Raw genomic sequence first — 27,736 nt, forward strand, 5'->3', positions numbered from 1 at the left:
CTCTATAGTATCTACATCCTTCCCGTAGAGAGGTGACCAGAACTGAACACAGTACTCCAAGTGGGGTCTGACCAAATTTTTATATAGCTGTAACATTACCTCACTGCTCTTGAACTCAATCCCACAGCTGATGAATGCCAACACACCATATACCTTCTTAACAACCGGCTCAGCAACTTTGAGTGTCCTATGGTCACGGACCCAACATCCCTTTGATCCTCCACACTGCCAAGAGTCTTACCATTAATACTATATTCTGCCATCATGTTTGACCTAGCAAAATGAACCACTTCACACTTATTTGGGTTGAACATTTGCCACTTCTGGGCCCAGTTCTGCATCCTGTTGATGTCCTGCTGTTACCTCTGACAGCCCACCACACTATCCAGAACACCCCCAACCTTTGTGTCATCAGCAAACTTACTAACCCACCCCTCTACTTCTTCATCCAGGTCATTTATAAAAATCACGAAGAGAAAGGGTCCCGACCCCCATGCAGAATACGAACCATCTATAACCAACCACTGCCTTCTGTAGGCAAGCCAATTCTGGATCCACAAAGCAAGGTCTCCTTGGATCCCATGCCTCCTTACTTTCTGAATGAGCCTTGCATGGGGAACCTTATCAGAGATAAGATGAGATAAGAAATAAGATAACCTTGCTGTATCAGAGATAAAGCACAGAATCGGTCCTTCTGGCCTTTCAAGCCATACCATGCAGCAACCCCATAACAATCTGCTATTTAACCCTAACTCACAATGACCAATAACTCTGCTAAGCATGTACCTGGACTGTGGGAGGAAACTGGAGCAGCTGAAGAATACCCATGCATTCCGCGGGGAGGAAGTACAGACTCCTTACAGAGTACCCTGGGGTTGAGCTCCCGAACTCCAGTGAACTGAGCTGTGATAATATCACACTAACCACTATGCTACCATGGTGACTGATTTTTGCAGCCAGCACAGTCTGAGGATGTGCTAGGGACAGCCTGCAAGTGTCACCACACAGCCGCACTTCTGCTGTCAACACAGGATGCCCATAACTTTCGTCAAAACAACTTGCAGCCACAAAACAAACCAAACACCACAACAGCAAAACAAATCCTTTATCCCTCCCGCTCCCATACTGGCCCTAGTCCTCAGTGCCTGCCGACAGTGACTCTTGACCTTGGGGATCAGGGAACATCCTTCCATTCCTAAAGCTGAGCCACACAACTATACACAATACTCCAAGTGCTTTCTCACCTCTGTCTTCTACAGCTGGAATACAACTCCATTTGCAGATGTTGCACTGAGTGGAGCTACAAGCTAGGGGTCACAGGTAGGATCGATATCCCTGGTGAAGCTTTGAAAGTGCAACCAGCAATCTTTTCATAATCTCCCCCTGTCTGAGGAGCAGTGTGTCTGGAGCTGAAGGATTTGGAGGCACTGGTGGAAAATGAACCATTTCACCTCTCTGATAAGGAATGATTATAACTAAATAGGTCTCTGATGCTTCAGTCTTAGATATGCATTCAATGTTATTTTCAACAGCATATGATGGAACAGATCTTCCTACTACTCTATGGACTGTATCTAATGTTGTTTGTTGCTGTACAGATGAGTGACAAAAGACAGAGGTAAAACTGTAACAGAATCTATTGTTAATACAGTAAGTATTTTTGGCTTTCTGCTTGATGAAAATAGTGAAAAATCACACTAATATTTCCTACTCATCCAAATGGCTGCTCAACTAGTATACAGAGAACTGATTCTGTTCTCCACAAAGTTTTTGCCTTCATGGACTGAGTTGAGATGAGCATGTGCTGTGCCCAGCTGAAATTCCCAAGGCCAGGGACAGAGTGTCTGCACCCCCTGGAGTCAGGCAGACAGCTACAACAGGGCCTCAGTGGTCATTAGTCCATTGCCAAGGACCCATTATTATCCCACTTCTCACCGTGAGATGTCATAACAATCTTTCCACCAGCACCAAGGAAGCTTTTCAAGCTTTTTTTAAATGTTTCTGACGTTCAAATTCAGATCCATCAGAGATACAAAATCCTCCACCAGGCTAAAGCACAGCTTGTATCACACTGAGACTATTGAATGGATCTTTTAAGATAAATATGAACTCTTGACTTCACAATCTAGCTTGCATGACCATTGCACTTTATAGTCTACTTGCACTCTGCTTTCTCCATAACTGCGATACTAGAGTCTACATTCTTCTATTCCTTTCCTCTGTTACTGCCTTGATGGACTCACAGTGCTTAAAAAAGGTATTCACACCCCCCCAGAAGTTTTCATCTTTTATTGTTTTACAACATTGAATCACAGTGGATTTAATTTGGCTTTTTGACACGTCAACAGAAAAAGACTCTTTCATGTCAAAGTGAAAACAGATCTCTACAAAGTGATTTAAATTAATTACAAATATAAAACACAAAATAATTGATTGCATAAGTATTCACCCCTTAAAGTCAGTATTTAGTAGATGCATCTTTGGCAGCTATTGTATCCTTGAGTCTGTGTGGATAGATCTCTATCAGCTTTGCACATCTGGACACTACAATTTTTCCCCACTGTTCTTTACAGAACTGCCCAAACTCTGTCAGATTGCATGGGGATTGTGAGTGAACAGCTCTTTTCAAGTCCAACCACAACTTGTCAATTGGATTGAGGTCTGGACTCTGATTTGGCCACTCCAGGACATTAACTTTGCTGTTTTTTAAGCCATTCCTGTGTAGCTTTGGCTTTATGCTTGGGGTCATTGTCGTGCTGTAAAACAAATCTGCTCACAAGTCACAGTTCTTTTGCAAATGGCATCAGGTTTTCCTCCAGGATTTCCCTGTATTTTGCTGCATTCATTTTACCCTCTACCTTCACAAGCTTTCCAGGGCCTGGTGCAGTGAAGCATCTCCACAGCATAATGCAGCCACCACCATACTTCACAGTAGGGATAGTGTGTTTTCGGTGATGCTTATGCTACACATAGCATTTAGTCTGATGGCTAAAATTTTGATTTCATCAGACCATAGAACCTTCTTCCAGCTGACTTCAGAGTCTCCAACATGCCTTCTCACAAACTCCAGTCAAGATTTCATATGAGTTTTTTTTCAACAGTGTCTTTCTCTTTGTCACTTTGTGACTGGTGAAGCACCTGGACAACAGTTGTATGCGCAGTCTCTCCCATCTCCCATCTCAGCCACTGAAGCCTGTAACCCCTCCAGAGTTGTCACAGGTCTCTTGGTGGCCTCCCTCACTCGTCCCCTTCTTGCACGGTCACTCAGTTTTTGAGGACGGCCTGCTCTAGGCAGATTTGCAGCTGTGCCATATTCTTTCCGTTTCTTGATGATTGACTTAACTGTACTCCAAGGGATATTCAGTGACTTGGAAATTTTCTTGTATCCCTCTCCTGACTTGTGCTTTTCAATAACCTTTTCACAGAATTGCTTGGAATGTTCATTTGTCTTCATGGTGTAGTCTTTACCAGGATACTGACTCACCAGCAGCTGGATCTTTCAAATACAGGTATACTTTAACTACAGTTAATTGAAACACATTGACTGTACACTAGTGATCTCTATTTGACTAATTATGTGACTTCTAAAAGCAATTATCTGCATGATTTGGTGTGTCATATTAAAGCAGGTGAATGCTTATGCAATCAATTATTTTGTGTTTTGTAACAATAATACATGAAAACTTACAATAGTTGGGGGGGAGTGGTGAATACTTTTTACAGGCACTGTATATTTTGAAATTCTCTGCATGTAGAACTAACTTTTTCCTTGTATCTCAGCATGGGTGAGAAAAATAAGCCAATCTGAATTTCCTATTTCCAAAATGCTTTCAATAATTTAAATAGAAAATAATTATTGAACCATTAACAAATACAATTAATTTAAATCCAAAGAAATAATTCAAAACTTAAGTAATAAATAGGTAAAATAATCTTTTGTCTTTAATTCCTGGACAAGAGTTCTGATGGGGAATTCCTATTCACAAATAAAAGAGGAACCTGGCACTACTGAAGTAAACTTGGGAAGCCTGGCGATTTGAGGAACTGGCAGCACTAAAGTTCTATGACACTGATCCCGAACCATTTTTCTTTTTTCTTGTACTTTATTTTTTATTGAAGTTCATCATCAAACAAACATTTCCATAAGATGTATTTCAGACATTGTACGTATATATCATATAATCTATGAAACAAAATCTTTACATAAGAAAGTTAATACAGTTTTTGAGGATGTTGGTTTAATTGATATATGGAGGGACCTTTTCCCCGACAGAAGGGATTACACTCATTATTCTGCTACACGTTCTGTATATACAAGAATAGACTATTTCATAACATTTGGAAAAGACAAAGACAAAATAAACACCTGTGGAATTGGGACAATAGATGTAAGTGACCATGCACCTATATATTTATCTGTTGATTTTGACCTACAACTGAAGAATACTATTTGGAAACTAAATTCAAGTCTACTCAATGATCCATACTTTAAGGAACAAATTAAAAAAGAAATTGGTCTCTACTTAGAATTTAATGATAATGGAGAGGTTTCACCTCCCATTTTATGGGATACTCTGAAGGCGGTCTTAAGAGGGAAAATTATAGTGATATCTTCATATAAGAAAAAAAAGGAATAAAACATTAGAGGAATTACAAAATAGGCTGAAGGAACTAGAGAAAAAACACAAATTGAATTTGGCACAGGATACATTAGGGGAAATTAAAAGAATTAGGAATGAAATAAATAATTTGGCTACACAAGAAATCAGGAAAAACTTAATGTTTCTGAAACAGAGACATTATGAAAGTGGATCGAAATCTATGAAAATACTGGCGTGGAAACTGAAAAAAAAATAGCAGAAAATACAATTCATAGAATTAGGGACCCAAGAACGAAAATGATTAAAAAAATAAGCAAAGTGAAATTCAAGAAGCTTTTGAAGTGTTTTACAAAATGCTATATTCCAAAGTTCCAAGGGGAAGCATAACCCAAATTGACACCTTCTTGAATTCTCTAGAGTTACCCACTTTAAGTGAAGAACAAAATAGAAGGATGACTGTTGACATAACTGAAGTTGAATTAAAAGCTGCAATTAGTAGGCTTAAATTAAGCAAGTCACCAGGATCAGATGGGTATACGGCAGAGTGGTACAAAGAATTTAAAAATGAGTTAATTCCTGTTTTACTCCCCACACTGAACTGGGCTCTAAAAAAGGCACAAATGCCACCTAGTTGGAAGGAAGCGATAATCTCAGCTATACCGAAAGAAGGCAAGGATAAAATAGAATGCGGGTCATTTAGACCAATATCCGTTCTTAATGTAGATTATAGGTTATTTACCTCCATCATGGCCAAACGATTAAAGGAGTTTCTACCCATACTGATATGTAACGATCAGACAGGTTTTATACGACAACGCCAAAGACAAGACAATATACAAAGGACACTTCACATTATGGATCATATACAAAAAAATAAAATCGAAGCAATAGTGATGTGTGGACGCTGAAAAGGCATTTGATTCAGTTAACTGGAATTTTCTTTACAGAGTTTTACATAGATTTGGTTTCCAAGACACAATCATTAAAACTATACAGACACTATATGACAACACTACTGCTAGGATTAAAATCAATGGATATTTATCAAATAGTCTTACCCTAGAAAGGGGCGCAAGACAGGGTTGTGCATGATCACTGTTACTCTTCGCATTATATCTGGAACCATTAGCACAATACATCAGACAAACTGAAGATATCAGGGGAATTACTATTAAAGGGACAGAGCATAAATTGGCATGTTACGCGGATGACACTTTGATCTATCTAGGGCAACCAACATACTCTTTACCTAAATTGATGCAATCCTTTGAACAATATGGTCAATTAACAGGATACAAGATCAACAGATAAAACCCAATTACTTTCATATTACTATAGTCCACCAAGGGAAATTGAAAGTAGATATCACTGGGCATGGCACACAGAGTCTTTCAAATATTTGGGCATCATTATGCCAAAAGATTTGGCAAAATGATCAGAATGTAATTATCAGCCTTTATATAAAAAAAATTAAGGAAGATGTGGCAAGATGGAACCTGATTTCTTTTTTCAGTCTCAGTTCAAGGATTGAGTCTATTAAAATGAATATACTGCCCAGACTGTTATATCTCTTTAAGACCCTACCAATACAGATTAATCAAAATCAATTCAATGAATGGAACAAGATGCTCTCAAGGTATATTTGGCAGGGTAAAAGGCCTAGAGTTCATCTCAAAACTTGGCAATTAGCAAAGGAAAAGGGGGGATGGGGCTTGCCTTCTCTTAGAGATTATTATTTTGCAGCACAGTTGAGAACTTTGATATGTTGGTGCAACTCATCATATGACGCTCAATGGAAAAACATTGAGGAGCGGGTACTTCCCATCCCCATACAAGCAATTTTGGCTGATAACAACCTGCAAAGGTACATAAATACTATTGATAACCCATGGGTGAAATTGACTCTTAAAATATGAAAAACTACTATAAAAGAATATAATCTAGAGAGAGATATTGTAATTCTTAAATGGTGTGCATATGACACTGATTTTACATCAAATAAATTGGATGCTAGATTTAAGGACTGGACAGCTAAAGGAATAACAGTTCTTTGCAACATAATGAAAGAAGGAACACTGTTCAGTTTTGAAATGCTTAAAGAGAAACACTTATTAGAAAAACAAGATTTTTATTGGTATTTACAGATGCGACAATATGTTAATAAGACACTTTGAATGTAACCAAGGCAAATACATGCTTGATAGAGCTCTTTAAAAAAGCATATAATTCAGATAATGGTAGTAGAATCATTTCAAGCATGTATAAGGGGTTGTCAAATCTTAAAACACATTCGACTTCATACATTAAAACAAAATGGGAGAAGGAAGGAGGGATAATTATATCTGAGGAAGAATGGACAACAATATGGAGGTATCAATGAAAGTGTACCAGTTCACAGAAATGGAGGGAGTTTGGATGGAAAAACTTGATAAGATATTTTATTACACCCTCTCAGAAATCCCACAATGATAGTAACCTCCCTGTTTGCTGGAGAAATTATGGAAATCAAAATGCAAATCGTTATCATATTTTTTGGGACTGCCCTATTATCAATAACTATTGGAGGGGTTACACAATGCCCTACAAGACAACTTTAAATGTGGAATACCCTTGGAGAGTAAGACCATATATTTTGGATATATATACCTCAAGAATGGTTGAAAAGAGATAAATATTTAATGAATATACTGTTGGTGGCTGGTAAAAAGACTCTTACTAGGAAATGATTATCACAGGAGAGCCCAACTTTAAATACATGGATGGAAATTACAATGGACATTTACAAAATGGAGAAGATAACAGCATCTGTTAATCATAAGCTGGAACAATTTGATTCATACTGGGAAAAATGGTTTAACTACATAATGCCTCATAGGCCTGATTTTATTCTCACAAATCAATGAATCTGTTGTAAAAAAAAAGATCACTCCCTACTTGTACATAGTTCTTTCCTTTTGCTTTGTGGAAATTTTGTGATTTATTTTCATTTTGAAAGAATGGCTTTTTGGCAGCAACTCTTCCATAAAAAACACTTCTGACAAAACTGCTCTGGACTATAGAGGGGTGTATTTGGGTTCCAGAGGTTTTCGTGAGCTCAGAGCTGATAGTAGTGCTGTACTTTGTCCGATTTAGAAGGCTTGTCAGTTTGATGTATCTCTTGTCTGCTGAACTCATTTTCCTTGCTGACAACTGCATTTCTGGTCCTCAACCATTCCTGTTTCTTTGTGCTTCTTCAGAAGAGCTTGAACAGTACATCTTGAACCTCCTGCCTGCTGTGAAATTTCTGCTTAGGAGACCTTGCTGATGCAGGATGACCACCTTGTGCCCTGTTGCTATGTCTATTCTTGCCATGGAGTCAGAATAAATGCTATAAGGTCACATCTGCCACACCCTCACCTTTTAGTTTGGTTGTCCTTCACCCAGTTTGATTCCTTCTGCTTCGATTCTGTTTCAGCGTGTCAGTTTAGTTCATTCAACTCATTATGTCATTGATCATTAGCACATTTGTTATCTTTGTTTAATCATGCACTGGGCTAGATACCTACAAAATAATCAAGCTTTTATTTGAAAAATGGTCTATTATTTAATATGTTACTTTCTTTAACAAAATACAAACATTTCTCTGTAACATTTAATTTTTTGTAAAATGAATGTTTGGAAATCCAAATTTGCTCTTTTCTACTGCCACACTAATGCAGAAGACAAGAAATAAATATCTAAAGCAAAATTTATATAAAAAATCTAGGGTGCCTAAGACTTGAACACCATGGCTAACTGGTTTCCTACCACTGGTAGTACCTACAGAAAGTAAGGTTTCAAGAAGGCTATATCCATAGTCAAAGCTGACCACCACACAGGCCACGCCAACTGTTCACAGTAACTGCCAGACCGGAGGTGCAGAAGCTTGAAGTCCAATACCAGCAGGTTCAAGACACTAACTTTCCTTCAACCATTCCGATCTTCAACCGACAAGCCAATCCCTAATCACTACAGCTTAAAGACTTTATGATGATGCTGAGCACTTTGCACTAATTTTGTTCTAATTATGTTCTTTCTTACAAAATATATGTACAATTGATGTTTACTTTCATGTGAATGTGACTGTAATGCTGTCGCAAGTTTTAACACTGCACCTATGCATAAATGCCTTTGTGCATATGACATGACCCTTGTCTTTGAATATTAAGTGCTCCTATTGTTGGATAATTTAAAAAAATTATTTTAATGAACAAAAAGCCATATCAATAACTAGAAAGAAAGCTTCCAACCAACTCCCATGTTTGTGAGATTTTCTCAGGTCAGCTTGCTCCCCCTTTGATCTTTGACTAACCTTCGTGGGTTGATGGACAGATTCTCCCTTTCAGATGTGTGGGCTGTAGCTCGCTGTGAGGAATGGTCAAGGACAGTTCTAGGACTGGAGCATTGGTAACTGCAGCATTTTCGGTTAGTGGGATGTACCATCAGTTTGATGACTATGGGGTGCAGGTGAGAAAACTGCTTGAAAGACATTGGTGGGAAGGGAACTGCTGCTATTGTGAGAGAGGGCAGAAATCCAAGTTTCACTGTCCCATTGGGAGTATTGGGCAAAACGCCAGCACAGAATGGGACAAACATAGACATGATATTCAACATTGGGAGGGGTAGATGCACAGCAACTCTGCAGAAATATTTGTTTTAGAAGTTCATAAAGTTCTGGAGCATCAGGTCAACAGCAAATGCCATCTCTCTGGCACTACATTCCTCCTTAGAACACCTGGAGAATAAAGACTCATATGTAGGGCTCCTTTTCATCGACTACAGCTCTGCCTTTAATACCATCATTCCAAATAAACTGATTCCTGTGCTCCGGAACCTGGGTCTTAGCACTCAGATCTTCAGCTGGATCTTCAACTTCCTCACAGACAGGACCCAGGCAGTAAAGATCGGGGATAAGCTCTCCTATACAATCACTCTGAGCACCGGTGCCCCACAAGGCCATGTACTCAGCCCCCTGCTGTACTCACTGTACACCCATGATTGTGTAGCCAAGTTTCCAGTGAACTCAATAAATAAGTTTGCTGATGACACCACAATTGTAGGCCGCATCTTGGGTAATGATGAGTCTGAGTACAGAGAGGAAATTAAGAACCTGGTGGCATGGTGTGAAGACAATAACCTATCCTTCAATGTCAGCAAGACGAAGGAATTGGTTGTTGACTTCAGAAGGAGTAGCAGACCGCATGACCCCATCTACATCGGTGGTGTGCAGGTGGAACAGGTCAAAAGCTTTAAGTTCCTCAGGATGAATATCACAAATGACCTGACTTGGTCTAACCAAGCAGAGTCCACTGCCAAGAAGGCCCACCAGTGCCTTTACTTCCTGAGAAAACTGAAGAAATTTGGCCTGTCCCCTAAAACCCTCACTAATTTTTATAGGTGCACCATAGAAAGCATTCTTCTAGGGTGCATCACAACCTGGTATGGAAGTTGTCCTGTCCAAGACCGGAAGAAGCTGCAGAAGATCGTGAACCTAGTCCAGCACATCACACAAACCAATCTTCCATCCTTGGACTCACTTTACACCATATGCTGTCGGAGCAGTGCTGCCAGGATAATCAAGGACACGACCCACCCAGCCAACACACTTTTTGTCCCACTTCCCTCCGGGAGAAGCTTCAGGAGCATGAAGATACGTATGGCCAGATTTGGGAACAGCTTCTTTCCAACTGTGATAAGACTGCTGAACAGATCCTGACCCGGATCTGGGCCGTACCTTCCAAATATCTGGAGCTGACCTTCACTACCGTACTTTCCCTTTTCTATTTTCTAATTATGAGTTATAATTTAAATTTTTATTATATTTACTTTGATTTGTACTTCAGGGAGTGTGAAGGGCAGGGACAAATATCACTGTGATGATTGTACACTCTAGTATCAATTGTTTGGTGACAATAAAGTATTTGTATTTTGTATTTGTATTTATAAAATGACAAGAGGCATAGATAGTGTAGGTAGACAGAGGCATCTTCTGGTCAAGATGGTGCCAAGTTCTGATGTTCTTCGATGTTGTTCTTCAGATGTTCTCCAAGTCCCAGCTTGGAGATCAGTATAGGTGAGAGTTATGAGGATTGATAACTCCCCCAGACCATTGAGATCAGAGGTACTTGTGGGTCTGGAAGTTGAGGCCCAAAGTTCAAACTCATGGTCAACAAGTCCCAGAATCGTGGCCCAATAATCCATCCCATAACTGGAGAGATATCATTAAAGCCACAATGTGGATCAGTTAGAAATTTGGCCAGAGAAATTGCAGATGGAGTTTAATCTGGACAAGTGTGAAGAGTTGTATTTTGGGAGGTCAAATGGCAGAGGTCTGAAGAAGATTGATGTAATGATGTTCTGAGTGCAAGTCCCTAAAAGTGGCAAAAGAAGTACACACGTGTCATGCTTGCTTTCATTGACCATTGAGTATAAAGACTTGGAACATTTGGAGAGGGTTCAGAAGTATTTCATTATATGGTTGCCTGGATTAGAGAATATTAGCTGTAAGGAGAGGTTGGATAAACCTAGATAGTTTCTCTGATGTGTCAGAGACAAAATTATGCATATATAAAATTATGCAAAGCATAGAGATGGTAGAAATCAGAGTCTTTTTCCAGTTGTAGTAATGTCAAATATAGGATGGCATAGCTTTAAGAAGAGAGTTTAAAAGAGTTGTGCAAGACAAGTTACACAAAGTGTGGTTAGATGCCTGGCACTACCAGAGGAAGTTGCAGAAGCAGATGAAACAGCAACATTTAAGAAACATTTAGACAGATACACAAATAGGCAGGGAATGGAAGGATATAAGCCATGGACAAGCAGGTGGGCCTAATTTAAGTTGAAATCATGGTTGGACAGACATGGTGACTCAAAGGCCCATGCCTGTGTAGTTCACGTCTATGTAAGCTGCCGCCATGCTTTGCCTCCTTGCCCGATATTGGTGCTTTCAACAACATTCCTAACTGTCAGACCACTTGGATGAGGATTTGGTAGAATTGTAGCTCACAGCTCCAGTTATCACCTTTGGAGCTCCTCTATGTGGAGTATGCATGTTCTCCCTGTAGCCGCTTAGCTTTCCAATTTCCTCACTCATCCCCAAGAAATGGTTAGATTAATTGACCACTGTAAGTTACTTCTATTGATTAGGTGGTCAAATTGGGCTGGGAGTGGAGATGGCAGGAAAATAGTGAGAAAATAAAACAGTAAACATAAATGGTTGCATGCTAGTGCTAATTTTTGTGCTGATTGACTCCATAATCTATCTATATTTATTATATCTAATTTTCTTTTATTTTAATACCCTATTCAGGATTTCATCTCTACATCAAACTTCCCTCAATTGTGCCTGAAAGCTGCCTGCTGATAATTGTGGGCCTGATAATGGGAGGAATAATGTATGGAGTGAATGAAAGGTCAGCACCTGTAATGAGCACTGACACCTTCTTTCTTTACCTGCTGCCACCCATCGTACTGGATGCAGGCTATTTTATGCCAAGTCGGCCTTTCTTTGAGAACATTGGAACAATCCTTTGGTATGCGGTTGTGGGGACCATATGGAATGCTTTTGGAGTTGGCTTGTCTCTCTACGGGATTTGTCAGATTGAATCATTTGGCCTGAAGGATATCTCCCTTCTCTACAACCTGTTGTTTGGAAGCTTGATCGCAGCCGTGGACCCAGTGGCCGTCCTGTCTGTGTTTGAAGAGATTCACGTAAATGAGCAGCTGCACATTCTGGTTTTTGGTGAATCCCTGCTCAATGATGCTATCACAGTGGTAAGTGATCCCTGTTAGTATCTGCTTTTTTAAAAAAAAATAATTTTTTAATTGTATTTTCAAATAGGTTACAGAAAGAAAAAAAAAATTATCAACCCTTCCCCCCTCCCCTTAACCTCTCCCCCCTAACATATCCCTATAGAAAAAAAAGAGAAGAAAAAAGAAAGAAAGAAAGAAAAAATAAAGAAAGAATGCCTGGATATCAGAAGATCCCCACATGCTCCATGGAGTTCATAATAGCTTTAATATGTATATTTATTTATTTCTCCAGATAACCAATAATTTTATCTTCAGAGCACCTATATATTTAATCATATCTTTTGTAAATAAGGGCGCCAAATTTTCAGAAATATTTCATATTTATCTCTTAAATTATAAGTAACTTTTTCAAGTGGAATGCAGCTAAAAATTTCATTCTTCCAACGATCTATACTTAAATATGAATCCAATTTCCAAGTAACTGCAATAGCCTTTTTGGCTACTGCCAATGCAATTTTTACGAATGCTTTCTGATATTTATTCAATTTGGATTTCGATTTTATCCCTTCAATATTGCCTAGTAAAAATAATGTTGGATAATGTGAAAGTTGTATTCCAATAATTTGTTCCAGTAAAACTCTTAAATTTGTCCAAAAAGGTTGAATTTTAAAACAAGACCAAGTAGAGTGTAAAAAAGTACCAATTTCTTGATTACATCGGAAGCATTGATCAGATAAATTTGGGTTTAGTTTATTTATTTTTTGTGGTTTAATATATAATTGATGTAAAAAATTATATTGCACTAGTCTTAGCTGGACATTTGTTGTATTTGTCATACTGTCAAGACATAGTCTTGACCAATTTGTTACTTCAATTTTAATATTCAAATCAGTTTCCCATTTTTGTCTTGACTTATGAATTCCTTGTTTAATTGCCTGCTTTTGAATCAAACTATACATACAAGAAATAAATTTTTTAATTTTTCCTTTTTGAATTAAAATTTCTATTTCATTAGGTTTTGGCAATAACATTGTTTGACCCAATTTATCTCTTAAATAAGCCCTTAATTGGAAATAACAAAAAAGAGTGTTTTATATTTATTCTTTAATTGATCAAATGACATTAATATACCTCCTTCAAAACAATCTCCTATATATCTAATCCCTTTTTAAAACCAGTTGTATAAAAGTTGGTTATCCATTGTAAAAGGAATAAGTTTATTTTGAATTAAAGGTCTCTTTGCTAATAAAGATTTCTTTATCTCATCATCAACATTTATCTTAATCCATAAATCAATCAAATGTTTTAATATAGGAGATTCTTTCTTTTCCCGTATCCATTTAGATTCCCATTTATATATAAAATCTTCTGGTATATTTTCTCCTATTTTATCTAGTTCTATTCTAATCTATGCTGGTTTATCTTCATCAAAAAATATGCAATAAATCAAAGTTGATTTGCTTTATAATAATTTCTAAAGTTTGGACGTTGTAACCCTCCTAGGTCAAATTTCCATGTCAGTTTTTCCAACGATATTCTTGACATCTTACCTTTCCAAAGGAACTTCCTCACACATTTATTTAACTCTTGAAAAAACTTCTGCAGTAATTGTATTGGTAGTGTTTGGAATAAATATTGTAATCTAGGGAATACATTCATTTTTACAGCATTTACTCTGCCTACTAATGTTATTGGTAACATCATCCATTTATCAAGATCTTCTTGAATTTTTTTCAATAATGGTAAATAATTTAATTTATATAAATTCTTTATATCATTATCAACTCTTATACCTAAATATTTTATACCATTTATCGGCCATCTAAATTAAGTTATTAATTGACATCGACTATAATCTCTCTTAGTAAGGGGTAGAATTTCACTTTCATCCCAATTTATTTTGTAGCCTGATATTTTCTCATATTCTTCCAATCTAGAAGATAATTTACGCAGCAAATACAATGGGTTTGTTAAATAAAGCAGAACATCGTCAGCAAATAAATTAATCTTATATTCCTCCTGGTTAACTCTGAAACTCTTAATATCTGGGTCCATTCTGATTAATTCAGCTAATGGTTCTATCGCCAACACAAATAAAGCAGGTGATAATGGACAACCTTGTCTAGTTGACCTTGTTAACTGAAATGATGTTGAAATTTGACCATTTGTCATTACTTTTATCTTTGGGATTAGTATTTAAGGTTTTAATCCATTTTATAAAAGATTTTCCTAACCCATACTTTTCCAATACCTTAAATAAAAAATCCCATTCCAATCTATCAAATGCTTTTTCTGCAACTAAAGCAACTGCCACACTCATTTCCTCCCTCTTTTGTGCCAGATGAATTATACTAAGTAACTGAGTTACATTATCTGCCGATTGTCTATTTTTGATAAATCCTGTTTGATCCATATGTATTAATTTTGGTAAGTATTTAGATAATCTATTAGATAAAATTTTTGCTATTATTTTATAGTTGGTGTTCAACAAAGAAATATGTCTATATGATGTTGGCTTTAAAAGATCTCTGTCTTTTTTTGACAATACCATTAAAATAGCTGTCGAAAAAGATTCTGGAAGTTTATGCGTTCTTTCCGCTTGGTGTATTAACTCCATAAAAGGAGGAATTAGTAAATCTTTAAACATTTTGTAAAATTCAGGTGGAAAACCATCTTCTCCTGGGGATTTATTACTCTGAAGTGATCCTAGAGCTTCTTCGACCTCTTTTAATATAAAAGGCATATCTAATCCCTTCTGTTCTTCTGAATTCAATTTTGGAAGAGTTATTTGTGATAAAAACTTTTCTATCTCAACATTATCATTTTGTGATTCTGATTGATACAGTTCAGAATAAAGATTCTTAAGAATTTCATTGACTTCTAAAGGTTTATAAGTAATTTTATTTACACTTGTTCTAATTGCATTTATCGTTTTGGAAGTCTGGTCTGTTTTTAACTGCCAAGCAAGAATCTTGTGTGATCTTTCACCTAGTTCATAATATCTCTGTTTAGTTCTCATAATTGCTTTTTCTGTTCAGTATGTCTGAAGTGTATTATATTGTAACTTCTTGTTAACAAGTTGTCTTCTTTTTTCTTCTGTCATATATCTTTGAGATTCTTTTTCTAATTTTGTAATCTCTTTCTCCAAATGATCTGTTTCTACCATATATTCCTTCTTAATTTTAGAAGTATAACGTATTATCTGACCTCTCAAATATGCCTTCATTGCTTCCCACAATATAAATCTATCATTAACTGAATGTAAATTTGTATCTAAAAAAAACTGAATCTGCTTTTTCATGAAATCACAAAGATCTTGACATTTTAATAATATTGAATTAAATCTCCATCTGTAAATTGATTCCTCTTTATCCATCATTATCAAGGGGGAATGATCTGACAATATTCTTGCTTTATATTCCATATTTTTCACTCTGTCTTGAATATTCGTTGATAATAGAAAAAAATCTATCCTTGAAAAAGTTTTATGTCTATTTGAATAAAATGAATAATCTCATTTTTTTGGATTAATTCTTCTCCATATATCAATCAAATTTAAAACTTTCATCAATGATTAAGTTAATTTTGCTACTTTTCATTTTGTAACAACCTTTGTTGATCTATCTAAAACTGGGTCTAGACAAAAATTAAAATCTCCACCTATTAATATTTTGTCAAATGCATCAGCCAAATTCAAAAAGGCCTCTTGTATAAATTTTACATCATTTTCATTTGGTGCATAAATATTCATAAGAGTCCATAGTTCTGAAAAAATTTGACAATGTATAATTACATATCTCCCCGCAGAATCAATTAATATATTTTGTATTTTAATTGGTAAAGTTTTATTAACCAAAATTGCAACTCCCTTCGCCTTTGAGTTAAATGAAGCTGCGATAACATTTCCGACCCAATTTCTCTTTAATTTCTGATGTTCTTTCTCTGTTAAGTGTGTTTCTTGTAAAAAAGCTATATCTATTTTCATTTTCTTAATAGATGTTAAAATTCTTTTTCTTTTCACCGGTCCATTAAGCCCATTAAAATTAAAACTTTAAAAATTCAGTAAATTAGTCATTATTTTTAACAGAGTTACTCCAATCTATAATAATACCTAATCTTTCAACTTTTGTAGTACCTTGGGGAATCTTTTTAAAATTCTTCATGTTGCTCTGTGTCTTCCCCCCCCCCCCCCCCCGATTGTCCAGGTGAAGAAAGAAAGATAAAAGAAAAATAGATTATAAAGAAAAAAATAACAAAATACCCCCCTACTAATGTTGTGAATGAAAAAAAACACATCATTATCCCCCTTCATTGTACGGGTCATGGCAATCGCCATGATTACACATGTGAATCCCGTAGCAATCGATCCAAAGTTCCCCCAGCTCCCCATAACATAAAAAATTATATATGAGAAGAAAAAAATAATATCACTACTCTCAATTAATATTTCTCAAGTTTCACTTTTAAATCTTTGACTATAATTAACGAATATTTGGGAGTTCTTGTGCGAATTCTTCTGCATCCCGATAATCAATAAAAAATCTTCTTTTTCTGTCATCCAAAAAAATTATCAGGGTTGCTGGGTGGCGCAATATAAATTTATAGCCTTTTTCCCATAAAACACTTTTCGCTGGGTTAAATTCCTTCTTTCTCTTCAAAAGGTCATAACTTATATCAGGATAGAAAAGAACTTTTTTCCCTTCTATCATCAATGGCCCATTTCTCTTTCTGGAACGTTGGGCAGCTGCCTTCAGGATCTTTTCTTTATCTTGCTATCTTAAGCATTTTATCAAGATTGATTGAGGGTTTGATCAACTTGAGGTCTTGGTCTTAAGGCTCTGTGAGCCCTTTCAATTTCAATTAACTGGGTTCCTTCTTCCATTTCCAAATTTTCCGGAATCCATTTTTGAAAAAAAATTATTGGATCCTCTCCCTCTATACCTTCTTTAAGTCCAACAATCTTAATATTATTTTGTCTGCTAAAATTTTCAAGTACATCCACTTTTTCCAACAACCGTTTTCTTTCTGATGTCCAGGCAGAAATATTATCTTCCATTTTATTCACTCTATCAATGGTGTCTCCCATTGTTTCTTCCAAGTTTTTAATTTTCTTGTCCATTTTGTCCTGTCTTTTCATCATTTTATCAAACATAATCTTCATATTTTTAATATCTTTTTATTACTTTTAATGCTATTAATTCATGCATTATTTGCACCAAAGTTTTTCTTATGTCTCCATCACCTCCAACCTCTTCCTGTTGCTCTTCTTTGTTTGTCTCTTCATCTTCATCTGATTTATCCAGAGAATCTGATTCCACCTCATCTTCACTTTCACTTTCAGTTCCGATCATAGCTGGGATTTGTAGTTTGGGTTGCTCGTGTTTGCGCATGCCCCTTCCTTCATGCATGCACAATTCCTGTTGCTCTTTTTTTTTTGGAAATGGTTGATGTTGCCATAGATTCCTGTTCTGTATCGCCATAGGTAAAATGCAGTTGAGCCCAAGGCTCATTCATAGCGACTGGCCTTGATTCTTTTCCAACTTGTGTTGTCTTCAAAGTAGTAGTTTTCTTCTGCTTCTGTTTAGGAGGCATATCTTAAGACAATCCTGAATAGATTATAAGAAGTTTTTAAAAAGTATTTACTAACTTTTCTTCACTTAAACGTTATTTTACTGTTTTTTTACGGGAGAGCTGGATTTCCACGTCTCGATCCTACATCATCACGTGATGTCCCCTCAGTATCTGCTTTACAGGACGAAATTCATGATTATAGAAAACAAGAGGAGAATATGTCTCAGAGAATGGAGACATATTCCAGCTGGGTAGTCTACCACAGGCCACATGAGCATTGCATTCTCCAGCTTCCAAGAACTTCTCTCCCTCTGTCCCTTTACTCTCACTTTCTGATCTACCCAGTTCTTCCTACACTCGTTCCATCCCCATCACCCTATTTATTTCCCTCTCTCTGCTTACTCCATCATCACTATATTACTCCCTCACTGTTCCCATTTGCCCTCCACCTCCCTTGCTTGATTCCATGTTCCTCCTTACTTGCCCGTCAGATTTCCTATTCTGCAGTTCTGTGTCTGCTACTCCCAATCTCTTTCACAGTCCAGATTCTCCTCTCTCCATTTGTCTATCATCCCTTCCCATCAGCTGGATCCACCTACAGTATCACTTGTTAGCTCTTGTTATGCTCCTTCCCCTTACCATTCTATACTGCTGTCTCCCCCCTCTCTCCTCTATCCTTCAGGCCAGATAAAACATCTTAGCCCAAAATGCTATTTCCCTCTACAGATCCTGCCAGCATCTTGTTTATTCCTTTATTCCAGATGAACTCTTGTCTGTGCTGAGAAACTGATCGATGTTCTAGAATCACTTTTTTTATAAGATAATGTTGGTGCATACTTTGGGACATATATCCATTTTGGTACCAGGGTAGATCAGAGCACTTTGAATTCAATGTGGTAGAATTGAATCTATTGTTGGAAGGTACTGGAGATTAAATATTTTGCTGGAAGCGGCTATTCAATGGATGGAAATAGAAACAACATGAACCAGAGAAATTTATGTTGAACACTGAAGTATCCCATCACAAACAAAATTTAACAATTTCATCTATAGAAGCATCAGGAAGGTTGACTTAAAGGTTTTTAGGGAGGTAGGGAAGAAAGGTAGAGAGGTCAAGGGTGGGAATTCCTGAGGTTGAGGTCAGAGAAAATGATCAGCATTGGTAGATCAATAAAAATCAAGGACGTGAAAATAAAAAGAAACTGCAGGTACAGGAAATCTGAACTTAAAATGTGAAACTGGTGTAAATACTCAACAGTCAACATGCCATCAGCCAGTCAGCATATGCAAAGCCAATGGCATCTTGTAACTTCAGCAGTCCTCCAATTGCTGCTCTCCAATGATTGGAAATTAACCATAGTAACTTTATTTAGATACAACTCGTAGAATCAGTTCAGAATCGTGGTGATTCGTGAATCGTGAAGTTACATTTTGGTAGGAATAATCAAAATAGGACATACATGGTAAATGGTACGGCACTGAAGAATGCAGTAGAACAGAGTGATCTAGGAATAATGGTGCATAGTTCCCTGAAGGTGGAATCTCATGTGGATAGGGTGGTGAAGAAAACTTTTGGTATGTTGGCCTTTATAAATCAGAGCATTGAGTATAGGAGTTGGGATGTAATGTTAAAATTGTACAAGGCATTGGTGAGGCCAAATTTGGAGTATTGTGTACAGTTCTGGTCACTGAATTATAGGAAAGATGTGTCAACAAAATAGAGAGAGTACAGAGGAGATTTACTAGAATGTTACCTGGGTTTCAGCACCTAAGTTACAGGGAAAGGCTGAACAAGTTAGATCTTTATTCTTTGGAGTGTAGAAGGTTGAGGGGGGACTTGATAGAGGTATTTAAAATAATGAGAGGGATAGATTGAGTTGACGTGGATAGGCTTTTTCCATTGAGAGTAGGGGAGATTCAAACAAGAGGACATGATTTAAGAGTCAGGAGGCAAAAATTTAAGGGTAACACGAGGGGGAATTTCTTTACTCAGAGAGTGGTAGCTGTGTGGAACGAGCTTCCAGTAGAAGTGGTAGAGGCAGGTTCGGTATTGTCATTTAAAGTAAAATTGGATAGGTATATGGACAGGAAAGGAATGGAGGGTTATGGGCTGAGTACGGGCCAGTGGGACTAGGTGAGTGTAAGCGTCGGCACGGACTAGAAGGGCCAAGATGGCCTGTTTCCGTGCTGTAATTGTTATATGTTATATGGTTATATTGAATATCAGGGTAAAGTTTTTCACACAAAGAGTGGTGGGTGGCATGGAATGCACTGCCAATGGTGGTGGCGGAAGTGGATACAATAGGGTCTTTTAAGAGCCTGTTAGATAGGTATGTGGAGCTTTGAAAAATAGAGGGCTATGTGGTAGGGAAATTCTAGGCAGTTTGTAGAGTAGGTTACATGGTCGGCATAACACTGTGGGCCGAAAGGCCTGTAATGTGCTGCAGGTTCCTAGATTCTATATTCTATGTGCCTTTTCACAGGATGATATTGGGCAGAGTGCAGTACTCTCTGCAGCTTCTTGTGTCGCTGTACATTTGAACAGCCATACTAGACCACAATGGAACCATCAAAAGTACACTAGTCAAAGATTATCAGAGTGCTTGATGACAAGCTGGACTTGCTCAAGCTGCTAAGGAAATAAAGACACTGCTGTGTTTCCCCATGACCACATCTACATGCTGGTCTTGGGACATTTCACCCGATATGCTGTTACTCAGGGGTTTAAAGCTGATGACTCTCTCCACTACCAGTTGTACAATGTAGATTCCTGAAGTCAACAACAGCACTTTAGTTTTGCAGCACAACTCAAACAAGTGTCCTGTCTCAGTCGAGTTAGCTGACTCATGAATATCTGTGATTCGTCCAACTACAGAAATGTTGTTGATGAATTTTACGATGGCATTGGAACTGTTAATAACTATACAATTATGTGTGTATGCAGCAGAAGCTAAGGTGTGTGGCCCTGAGGTGTATCAGTACTGATGGTCAGTGAGGAGGAGATTTTGCACCATTTGTCATGGACTGAAGTCTGTCTATGTGGAAGTTGAGCATCCAGTTACAGAGGCCCGGGTCTTGATGCTTGATGATGAGCTTGGATGGGATGATTGTGTTGAACACTGAGCCGTAGTCAATGTACAGCAGCTTGACGTATGAGTTCCTGTTGTCGAAATGGTCCAGAGCAGTGGGAAGAGTCAGAGAAGTCGCATCTGCCTTTGACTTGCTTTGGTGGTAGGCAAACCAGAGAGGATCCAGATGATCTCAGAGGGAGGAGTTAATCTGCACCATAAAAAACCTCCCAGAACTCTTCATTAGAGTGGAGTAAGTACTAACAGACAGTAGTCATCAGGGTAGTTCACCATGCTCTCCTTGGGCACTGATACAATAGCTACCTTTCTGAAGCAGGTGGAAACCCCGGACCACAGAAGTGAGAAGTTGAATATATCCACTAATATTCCAGTGCATTGGTCAGGTACACTGTCAGGACCTGATGCCTTTCATGAATTCACCCTCTTAAAGAATGTTCGGACATCAGCCTCAGAGAATGAAAGATGTCAACAAAACAGAGAGAGTACAGAGGAGATTTACTAGAATGTTACCTGGGTTTCAGCACCTAAATTACAGAGAAAGTTTGAACAGGTCTTTATTCTTTGGAGCGTAGAAGGTTAAGGGGAGACTTGATAGAGGTGTTTAAAATTATGAGGGGGATAGATAGAGTTGACGTTGATAGGCTTTTTCAATTGAGAGTAGAAGAGATTCAAACAAGAGCACATGAGTTCAGAGTTAGGGGGCAAAATTTAGGGGTAACATGAAGGGGAATTTCTGTACTCAGAGAGTGGTAGCTGTGTGGAATGAGCTTCCAGTAGAAGTGGTAGAGGCAGGTTCGGTATTGTCATTTAAAGTAAAATTGGATAGGTATATGGACAGGAAAGGAATGGAGGATTATGGGCTGAATGCAGGTTGGTGGGACTAGGTGAGAGTAAGCATTCGGCATGGACTAGAAGAGCCGAGATGGCCTGTTTCTGTGATGTAATTGTTGTATGGTTATATGGTTATCCATGCTGGTTCAGGAGCCTGATGATTGTAGAGTTCCTGAACCTGGTGGTGTGGAACATAAGGTTTCTGTTCTTCCTGCTGCATGATACTAGTGAGAAGAAGTAATGGCCTGGATGATGGGGGTCTTTGATGATGGACATTGCTTTCTATGGCAGTGCTCCATTTAAATGTGCACACTGGTGTGGAATGTTTTGCTTGTGATGGACTGGGTGCTATCTACCACTTTCTGTAGCCTTTTCCATTCTTTAGCAATGGCACTTCCATACCAGACCATGATGCCACCAGCTGGGAAATTCTACAGACCTAACCTAACATTAGTTTGCATAGTATTTGCCTCGTATTGGCCCATTTCCTTCTAAACCTTTCCTGTCCATGATTCAGTCCAAATGACTTTCAATTATTTACTTATGCCAATCCCTAGGGCAGCTCATTCCATATACCTAACATTTTCTGTGTGAAACATTTGCATGTCAGGCACCCTTTAAATCCTTCAGCATAAACCTATCCCCTCTTGTTTTAAAATCCTCTTCCTTGGGAAAAAGACTGCGACCAATGGATGATGGTTTGAGTAAAAGCCCTGACATCAGAAAACCTGCCACAACTTTCCCATTGACCTCTGCAAGTAGAAGCAACTCCTGAAGATATCAGCAGCTAATAATCCACCCGGGTAAATCAGTGAACCCTTTTAAGAGCATTGAGAGGGGTCCCTTCACTGTGTTCAACCACTATGGCAGGGCAGTGATTTGACAATTGTTCTCCAAAATCTCAATACTGCCATCAAACTAGTGTTGCATGCTGACTGACATTATGGTCTGTGTGTATTGACGCCATGAGCAATTCACCACCAAATTGCATCATATACTGCAGATGTCATTTTGGATCTCTGAAGTACCATTAAAAAGGGTGCTAATAATGCCTGCTCCCATTAAGAAGTAAGCTGTCCTACCTGTCCTGGAGCTTTGCTACAAGTACCTTATGAAGTGAAAAAAGAATGTTAGACTTGAAACCTTCCCCTCCCTAACATCGGCCTGTGACCTTGCTCATGCAATGTTTAAACATCTTTTCAGATAACTGAAAATTACCACGATTACATTCCAGACTCAAGTTTTGTGGACCTGGAGGCTATCTTCTACTCAACCCCTTCTCAAATACAATCCAGGTGGTAAACCTTATGCAGATCTGTCTGCATGCTGAGGCAAGCAGGGCAAAAGGACAGCAGTTCCTCACTGTGACATTGTTGAGGGGCCAGTCATCAATGCAGGGACAGAGCTTGCTATCTCTCTTGCTCAGGGAAAGAAAGCCTACCCCTGCTGATGAAGTTGACAATGGATAAACCCTAAGGTCATGTCTCCCTTAGTGTATTCCTCTCCGGTCCCCATTTCAGTATGAGAGAGGGCAAAGAGCTGGTCATGGAGGGGACTAGTGCTGGGCAAGGAGAGGTCAGTGGTGCAGTCACACGGCTGTTGTGCAGGCAAGGAAGTGGCCTTTTTACTGAACCCCTCAAGAAGACAGGTCCATACTAGTAGTTGATGCTCGAGGCGATTAAAGACAGCAGCTTCTGCTGGACCCAGAAAGGTAAACTGGCATGCCGGTCCCCACTTTTGGATCACCTTTAAGGATAATCAATCCATTGGTTGTGTCGAGATAACCAGGGGAGACCAGACACAAGTTGGAAAGGCGGATCTTGCTGGTACCCAGACGTGACCTGCCAGGGCCTTGACATCGATACTACCTCTCAGCTGCTGATTTGGAACTCTCCACTTTTGAGACAGAGATGTCCATGAGGTTCCTGGCTGCCCTGGAGTCAATAAATGCCTGAAGCTCATGGGTCTGGGACCACCACAACCTGGAAGCTGGGAACGTTACCTGATTATGGGAGGATGTTTGCAGGGAGAACCAATCCAACTGAACTCCCTGCTGAGGGTATGCTCTTTCACTGGGTGCTCGGGACATGGACTGGAAGTGTCCTGGATCGTCACAATGGAGACAGCAACTTGTTCTCCTGCACTCATCTCGTTCCTCTGGAGATAGGTGCATGGCCCTCACCTGCACGGGCTCCTTTGTGGACTAGGTAATGCAGACAAATGGTGATCTAAGTATCTTGGGCATTCTTTCTTTGCGAAACTCAGTTGCCTGGTTGTCAATTCAAAAGTCCAGATTAATCAGGTCATCCAACCTTGTCATGCACTACGAACTCATTCCAGGCCCCAATGGTAAATCTCTGCTGGAAAGCACAGATGAGGGCTCTCTTGTTCCACCACAAGTGTGTGGAACTTTACTACATAGTCCCTCATTGTCCCAGTAGTCAGTGGGCAGCTTCCTGACCCCATACTAGAAGATCAAAACTCTCTTGAGCTCGGCAACAAATTGCTGAAATGACTGGCTGTTTGGTAACCTTGTTCCCAGACAGTTGAGCAGCCTGAGTGGGGGTTCATTGAAGGGATTCATTGTGTACCTCAGTTTACATGCATCATCACCCAACAGACTAGCCTGGGCTTGGAAAGTCAACTCCCACTGAGTAACAACAAGCTGCAGCCTTCAGGCCCACCGGAGTATCAGCCTGGTGGCGGACTCAGTTCTGGTCCAGACATAGTTACGAGAGATGGGACATTAGTAGCCGAGTTTGCTGAAGTGAAGCTGCTGAAGAGGACGATCTGGGACTGGGACTGATGTGGCTAATGGCTGCTGAGTGGCGATAGTGAGAAAGGTAGTGCCTTCACCTGATTCTGGTTGTTGGTAGCAATTTGCTGAACCGCTACATTATTTCGGCTGCTGTCAGCAGTGAATTGCCAAACCATTGCTCTAAGGGCTGATAACTGTTCCTCCAGCTGGGACTGGCTCACCACTCTGAGAGTAGCTGTCTCACTGTATGTTGACCAACCTAGTTTTTATTGATTTTCGTTTCTCCTCCACAAACTTTGGTCTGGACTGGTCTCATCATTCTGTGAGTGTCTATTGCACTGCTTGAGTCACAACATAACTTCGACTGACTGTAACTTCTCTCCTATCTGGCCAAGGTCAGCTGTTCTCCCTCTTGTGGGTCTGTTTTCTTTGGTTGAGACTTGCTGACAGGAATGCACTGTTATGTCAAATGCTGAGATGGAGAGACATTGAAGCCAATCACTGAAGCTGACTTTTAATAGGAACTGTGTGGAAATAAAGGAAAAATAATTAATGCCAGGCCATTAACTAGAACTTCCAAACTAAAGGTAGCATCAATACAGCAGCTTGGCTGCAGTAGCTTAACAATAAAGTGATACTGCACTTTAATATCATTAGTCTAAACAGCAGTCTTCTTTCCTAGAACCAAGAAAACAATAAGCCAGGAACATCAACATTGCTCTGCTTTAGGTCAAGTTTCAACAACACTGAAATGAGAAAAAAGGAGTTAAGTACCACCACGATGAAGCACTAATTGGCCGTAATGTGCATAGTCTTGAGTATGATTGTTGAACACGGTCTGCAGTTCACCTGCAAAGGTGCATAACCCCGCAGCAGAGTTTGCGGTCGTGACAGGAACTGCTGTTTCTGAGGAGCACAGCAGAACACCTTGTAATTTAGGATATAACCAGTTGTCAATGATACTTTGTGGTAAAGAGACTGAGATTATAAGTATCTACACCAAATATCAGAGACAAAAGCAAGGGGAGCCCATTGTGCTGCCCACACCTTCCTCACTATTCAACACCGTCATTGGTGATCAAGAGCTTTTCTGTCCTACTACTCCCTTTCCCACATATTCCTTGATCACTTTTGCATTAATATATTATCTATTTCCTTGGGCTTCATTGCATCTCAGGTAGAGAAAGGACATAGGGGCATGAGACAGACTTCTCATGGTCTATAGTACACAGGTCTGATCTCCCTACCTAAAGGGGAATGCAGAAGGGATTCACCAGCTTGGTACTCCTGGTGGGGTGGCGTGGTTTTTTCAATATAGAGACTTTGAGTAGACCATAACTATTCTGTCTTGAGTTTAGAAGAATAATACGTAATCTCATACAAAATTCTTATGGGCTCTTCAGGGTAGCTGTTCCTCTGACTGGGGTGTCCAGAACCAAGATAAGGATTCTGACATTCAGAACAGATGTGAGGAGATATCTCTTCTCTCAGAGTCAGGAGAATCATTGCAGTTCTCTACCCAAGAGGGCTGTAAAGGCTGAAGAAACAGCTGCATGGAATCACAAGGGAAATGGAGGTACTACAGGAAACGTGCTGGAGTTCAGGGTCAATTGTGATTCGAATGAATGGCAGAACCTAATCCTGCTTCTATTCCTTGTGTTTGCTGAGATTGTATTCCATACAACTGCACTGGAACATGCAATACACAATCGGAAAACCTGTGGGATCCAGGTCTCTGTCATCTGTTTTTTAAACAATATTTTTTATTGAATTTTACATATATTTCACATATACAAATAAACAATAATAATAATTAAACTAAATAGTGAAACATGTCCTTATGTTTTTCCCAACCATCAAAGGAAAAGAGATATAACATTTCACATACTTCACATATTTAATAAAGAAATAAAATAAAAACACATCAGAAATAAAAACCATAGAAGCACTCAACAACACACACCTATTTCAAAATGACTGTGCACCTTGACATCCAAGAAACTCCAATAAAGTTTTCCACACATTTTCAAATTCTCCTGCCCTACTCCTGGTTATGTAAATCAGTCTCTCCAATATAATACAAGATGCCATCTTCACCCATACATGTATTGAAGGTATATTTATTTTTCTCCAAGATAAAGATCCATTTCCTACTGGCCTGTAGGAGTCCAAAGTCAATTAAAGTTGACTGTTTTCGACTAACAGTAAAGTTCTTTGGATACTGTATATACCTAGTACACACATTTTTGGTTGGTGAGGCATCTTTACTCCAACAATCTCAGATATAGTCTGAACAACTGTTTTCCAGTATTTTTTTTAAATTTAGGGCAGTCCCATACACAGTGAAACACAGTACCCTTTTCTTCTAAACATTTAACACAAGTGTACAGGATGTCAGGAGTCCAACGGTTCAGTTTGACTGGGGTAATATAAGTTCTCATCAACCATTTGTATTGCCATAGCTTCATTCTTGAGTTAATTGATTGTTTTTGGGCTTTTAAGGATGCCATTTCCCACACAGTTTCTTGTATGTCCTTTTGAACATCCAGTCTCCATGCCTCCAGCCTGTCAACGGTGGACTCCATATCATATGCCATCAGAGCTGGATAGAATAAAGAAATCTGACTCCTCCCCTTTAGGTTTAGAAGTGTAAGATTTTCAAGATGTGATAGTGGTGGTTCAGAAATTCAATGCTTTTATTTTGATAGTATGAAATGTTTCAGTTGCAAATATTTTTTAAAGTATTTTTCAGGAATATGGTATGTCTGACACAATTGATCAAATGTAATAAGATTACCATTCATATAAAGGTCCTCTATTTTCTCCACACCTTTGTCTGCCCAGATTCTGAAACTATCATCAGCTCTTCCTGCACTGAAGTATGTGTTGCTCCATACTGGGGAGAAGCGGGAGATGGGAGGAGTATCTTCAATATGCTGATGTGCTTTCTACCAGATGTCAATAGTATTTTTGAGGAAAGGGTTCTCGGTTGATCTGTTCAGATTTCTTGGGGCTGCAGGGTATAGATAGAGCTTTAATGGGAGGTTTGGTACTGATGCCTGTTCAATACTCACCCAGGCTGGAAGGGCCTCCATTGAGAAATAAAACATTGCAGA

General features: G+C 38.7%; 1 protein-coding gene across 4 annotated transcripts in view; it reads left to right on the top strand.

Annotated features, from left to right (window-relative positions):
- The window catches only part of LOC140734547 (sodium/hydrogen exchanger 2-like), a 573,522-nt gene that overhangs the window by 38,678 nt on the left and 507,108 nt on the right, over nt 1-27,736 (top strand). For all 4 annotated transcript variants that reach the window (XM_073058669.1, XM_073058670.1, XM_073058671.1 and 1 more), the window contains exon 2: nt 11,929-12,392. In XM_073058669.1, the coding sequence (XP_072914770.1) occupies nt 11,929-12,392 (464 nt within the window). The remainder of the gene's footprint in view (nt 1-11,928; nt 12,393-27,736) is intronic.

Source organism: Hemitrygon akajei, chromosome 10 (assembly GCF_048418815.1).
Source record: "Hemitrygon akajei chromosome 10, sHemAka1.3, whole genome shotgun sequence".
In the NCBI taxonomy this organism is placed as follows: Eukaryota; Metazoa; Chordata; class Chondrichthyes; order Myliobatiformes; family Dasyatidae; genus Hemitrygon; species Hemitrygon akajei.